At 34.9% G+C, this 5,215-nt stretch overlaps 1 protein-coding gene across 2 annotated transcripts; it reads right to left on the bottom strand.

Moving 5' to 3' along the window:
• LOC104777333 (uncharacterized protein At3g43530-like) lies at positions 22-1,595 on the bottom strand. 2 transcript variants are annotated; one of them, XM_019242146.1, is made up of 4 exons: positions 1,491-1,595; positions 478-1,228; positions 242-391; positions 22-160 (listed from the first exon to the last, which is right to left on the bottom strand). In XM_019242146.1, the coding sequence occupies exons 2-4, from the start codon at positions 760-762 to the stop codon at positions 65-67; spliced, it is 531 nt and encodes a 176-aa protein (XP_019097691.1). In that variant the 5' UTR covers positions 763-1,228; positions 1,491-1,595; the 3' UTR covers positions 22-64. The 2 variants fall into 2 exon arrangements, with proteins under 2 accessions (XP_019097691.1, XP_010499860.1); XM_010501558.2 differs by having other exon boundaries at positions 478-1,595.

Genomic DNA, 5,215 nt, shown 5'->3' with positions numbered 1-5,215 from the left:
GCTGTGTACATCTCCTCCAAAAGTACAGGTAGTCCTCTACGAAGGCGACACATCCAACTGGCAACTACGACATCATGGGTATCATCTTCCTCAGTGATTCCATGATTAAATTGAGAAGAGGAATTTCTTCATCAATATGAGGGATCACACTAGCTATTGCCTGTGTAAACGACCTACTTTAGATACATTACAAACCAATTTATTCAAATGATTAATAATTTCAGTTGTTAGGATAACTAACCGTTGTTGTACCAAGTGTATCACCTAAATCCTTTAGAGGAAAACCTTTCTTAAATTTCCTCCTGCACATCCTAGGACAACTTTCATCCGCCTCAGGAATTTCGTCAATGTAAGTGTTCCCCAAAATTGGAACTGCCTCAAATAGTAAAAACTACACAACACAAATAAAAACTAAAATCAGCTTCACTTTTAAGAAATATAAACAATGAAAAGACTTCAAATTTTAAACTAACTTACCTCCAATGGAATACAGAAACCTGGAACAGGCCATAACGCATCCTCTTTCTTCACGACCCCTTTAAAATGCCTCATTGTATGGGAAATCTCTTCTAGCATGTTATCGAATGATAATCTCCCCCAAGGAAAAGGCACAGAAAAATTTAGATCATCCACTGCTCTTACAACAAACTCATCGATACCCGCAACATTTTCTCCCGAGTCTTTTGTATGGCCTACAATGATGCTTCCTAAACAGTAGAGAACCGCCATCTTCAACCTATGACGAGTACGACCTGGTTGCATTACCTTTAACTTTTACTTCACATCTTAAAGTCTAACCTTTTTTTTTTCGTAAAAAATACTTCCTTCGAAACTCGTTACTGTCGGCTTCCTTGTAATTAAGTGGATAGCACCGACAATCTAATCCAGATATCAACGCGTGTTCTCTCAGACCATAACGGATTGGCACACCATTCACAACAAACCATACTTCCTTCTTTTTTTCAATTTCTGCTGTTCGAAGTAAGAGCAACCACATTCCCATAAGCTTGTGGTTTGGGTCCCTTGGCATGTGGAAAATGTGCTTGAATTGTGGATGTTTCTCAAACCAATCCCTCTCAAAACTAGTCAGTGAATGCTCTAATTTATCAAGCGTTGTCAAGGTTTCAAAAATATGACACCTTGTCGATAGCTTGATTCTCTTGTTGTACTGACTAGGCTTGAAGTGCATTCCTAAAGGTTGCATCGCTTCTGTTTCCTCCTCCGATTCCTGCAACAATATCAGTTTTACATGAGTTCTACCAGTTATACACCAACTAGTTGTACCAGTTCTACTAGTTCTACACCAACTAGTTGTACCAGTTCTACTAGTTCTACACCACCTAGTTGTACCAGTTCTACTAAATTTACAACACCTAGTTGTACCATTTCTACTAGTTCTACACCCAATAGTTGCACCAGTTCTACCAGTTCTACTAGATCGATTTCAAATTCCATTTCACTTCCGAATGACACAGACTAGTTGTACTTACACTTGCATCGTTGTGCTCCTCGTGCTCCCTCTCACTTTCGCTTGTACTCCTTCTCGAGTTACCTACCGAGTTCGAACTTCCCTCCTTATCTTCTTCTTCTTCTTCTCCTTCATCGTTTTCTTCTTCCCCTTCATTGTCTTTTTCTTCCCATCTTCACCTTCATTGTTTTCTTCTTCCCCTTCATTGTTTCCTTCTTCTTCTCCATCGCTTGATTCCACAGAAGTAGATCTCTCGTTATCTCCTCCTTCTTCATCATCTTCTTCTCGATTACTTGATTCCGGAGTACCGGATTTTGCTTTCAATCCTTCCTTCTCATTTTCTCCTTCGACCACCGGATTGGGTTCCTCCGAAACTCGAGTTTCACTTTCTCCTTCGACCACCGGATTGGATTCCTCCGAAACTCGAGTTTCACTTTCTCCTTCGACCACCGGATTGGGTTCCTCCAAAACTCGAGTTTCAATTTCTTCCGCCACCGGATTGGGTTCCTCCAAAACTCGAGTTTCACTTTCTTCCGACACCATACTCAAAGCTCTCTCTCCTCCTACTGTCGCCGGACTCAAACCCGGCACACCTACTTCCGGCGAATCGGATTTTGCTTTCGAACCACCATCTCCTTGTGAGATCCTTTTTTCTTTCAAACGATCACTCCTCCTAACACGACCTCCCTTGTTTTCACCATCTTCTTACTCGATTTTTGGTTGATTGAAAGAAAACGTGAAAACCCTAGTTCTACAGTTTTACCCAAATCGATTCGAGTTTCCCGAATAAAGAGAGCGGTTTTAAACAGATAAATTTTACAGTTTTTTTTAAAAGATTCAGTTTTTCGGGTCTTAGATCCGATTTTGTTTGGTTGGGTGGATACTACCCAAGTATTTTTTGTAAATATCTTAGTTTTCTTTGGACAATAGAGTAAAACACCACTATCTCGATTTTTTAAAAAAAACAAAAATAAAGGCCAGAAAGGAGAGGGAGTTTTGAGATTGTCAGAATTCTTTTAGGGGCTCCTCAGACGAAAACTCATTTTAGAATAGTCCTTTTTCATGTCGGCAATTTTAAAACAGTTTTATATTAGAGAATTTTGCACTTACACCTACTTTCTCCTAAACTATTAACATACACACCCACTTTCTACTATCAATATACTTTCCTTTTGTAAAATTACTACTTACCCCTCAATCTAAACAAACCAACTCTCTTCCAATTAACTTACCTATGTAGATTCTAATTATAGAGAGAGAAAACAATACATCTTCTTCTTCTTCAACCATGATTCCTCCAATTTATCAACCAACAAAAAAATCCAACTCACCATCCTCCCAATTATTCAACCAAACAATACATTTTCTTCTTCTTCTTTGTTTTTCTTTTGTTAATCCATTGAAAGAGAAAAGCTTGTTTTTGTTTCTCTCTCTTTCTCTCTGCCATTCCTTTTCTAAATTTTTCAAAAACCATTCCAACAATAGTGAAAATCCAGAGAAAGTGAAATATTTAGATCTCTTTCCTTATCACTTTAGATTATATGAAATTCGATATGGGGTTTCTTGGTTTTATTGTGATTTTACGGATTAATTGTGGTATTGTGAGCTTTTTAAAAATTGAATTAGTTTTCGTTCAATCTGGGAAAAAGTTTGAGTTTTGTTGTGTGAGTGTTACCTATTACTTATATTGTATCCACAAATAGTTATCCATTTGGATAAGTTTGACAAATATTGTATCCACAAATACTGTATCCACAAATAGTTATCCATGTGGACAAATATTCTATCCACAAATTGCACTGTAACCCCGATCGATAATATGTTTCCAAATGGACATGTTGTCATGGACACCTGAATTGATGGGTATTACTTCTATTCTGAATTGATGGGTATTACTTCGATAATATGTTTCCATATATATATGTTGTCATGGACACCTGAATTGATTGGTATCTACAAGACCATAGATATATGGATTTGATGTTGTCATTGTACCATAATGTACAATAGTTCATCTAAAATATATTAATATAGATCTTAAAATGTAGAAAAATTTAAATCATAACTTATTGTATAAAAATAAATATATAATTTTTGATACTGTAATAACTAGTACAATTAAAGAAAATGAAGAGAAAAAGAGAAAGATGAGAGGGAGAGAACCTTAGTCCAAAAAAAAAAGAGGTGAGAGAGAGAGAAAGAAAAAGAATGATTCAAAAAAATTATCTTCCATCAAAATTTTTCTGAAGACAAAATTGTAAAAAAAAACATGAACACCTAAACAACAAACTCATAAAAGTATAGAAAGTTGGGAAAGTGGGTTTTTGTGAAAGAAGTTTACCCTAAAGTGGGTATGAGTGCTAAAAGCCCTTTATATTATGATAAAAAGCTGTGTATTGCTTAGCTTTTAAACGTATAAATGCAAAAAAAAAAAAAAAATGGAGAAGAGATGGATTGAAAATGAAGGAGTCTCAAGAAAACTATATGATTGTCACAACTCACAATGGTTCATAACAAGCAATGGTAAATTGCATTTGGTAGTTTGGGACCGAAGGTAACTGGTTTTGGTAATGAGAAAACATGTTGACGGGAGGAAGTCTTGTTGATATATCCGTCGTAATGGCATCTATATGCATGACTAGTTTTTAAACTCTTTTGTATAACAAGTGCTATTGCGGATTGTCAATGTGGAATAAAGAAAGTAAGATTCATTGGATCGGTAAAGAACATTTGTGTTCGAATACATTAGCATGAAAATGAGATATCATCGTTAGGTTTTGAGTTAATTGTATGTGTTGGAGTCGGAGTAATAGTTAACATGGACATTTAGGAGTACTATTCAAATTTTTTTTAGTAATAGGTAAAATTTTTGGATTTATAAAAGATGACTAACTCCAAAATCATTTGTCAAGATTTGCGAAAACAAATTTGGGGCTCAACCCTAAATTCATATCGAAAGTCATATTTTATCATAAAGGTTAAAATCTTTTTTCTTCAGAAACATTCACGAGTTTCCAAAGTTAAAAAGGATTTAATCTTAATCTTGTAATGCTAAAGAACATTGTGTAATCAAGATCGCTATAATGCAGTTTGTTAAGATTTATTTAAACCTTGATTTTTGAAACAATTTGGGAGACTGATTTTGCTTAACAATATAAAAATATTAAAAATTATATTCATTTAAGAAATGCACAAACAAGACGGCCGATACGAAACAAATGGCATACTCTTATGATGGATGAAGGAATCCATTAACTAAAACCGGAGAAAGTAGTTTTAACTACCAAATTCAATGTCAATTAAGTTCCTCTACTAGATCTCATCACCACTCTCACATAAGCCAATTGCTTATAACATGTGTTAAGAGCATCATTATCCCAGCAACGGATTGATTGTTACTCCAAAAAATATATTTTAATGATTTTTTTAATATTATTATATATTTAAATAATAAATCTAAAAATAGAAAATTAACTAATTAGATGTTGCCACTCGTGTTGAGTAACGCTTCTTCGTTTCTATAGAAAGTAACGTTACTCAGTTTTTTTCTTTTTTTATTATTACTTTTAAATTTTTAATTGAGAGAATCTCTACCAGAACCCCAGTAATCATGCTCTTAATCTCACTTATTAGTGAATCGGAAAAGTCTAAGAAACTTTCACACTTTAAAATAGCTTGTAGATGGGTTTCATACCAGTAGGATTGTACAACCCAAAATTCTGTTCAGTCCCGGCCGGCTTTTGATTT

This window comes from Camelina sativa, chromosome 3 (assembly GCF_000633955.1).
Source record: "Camelina sativa cultivar DH55 chromosome 3, Cs, whole genome shotgun sequence".
NCBI lineage: Eukaryota > Viridiplantae > Streptophyta > Magnoliopsida > Brassicales > Brassicaceae > Camelina > Camelina sativa.
Note: the sequence above shows the minus strand (reverse complement) of the source record. Positions and strands in the feature narration are given on the sequence as shown.

What these genes read in the sequence shown, in the direction of transcription:
- LOC104777333 (XM_010501558.2), bottom strand. Translation starts at nt 762, where the DNA reads ATGCAACCAGGTCGTACTCGTCATAGGTTGAAGATGGCGGTTCTCTAC. An exon ending in GTTTCTGTATTCCATTGGAG is followed by an intron (nt 392 to 477) that starts GTAAGTTAGTTT and finishes TGTGTTGTGTAG; the next exon opens with TTTTTACTATTTGAGGCAGT. An exon ending in ATACACTTGGTACAACAACG is followed by an intron (nt 161 to 241) that starts GTTAGTTATCCT and finishes TCGTTTACACAG; the next exon opens with GCAATAGCTAGTGTGATCCC.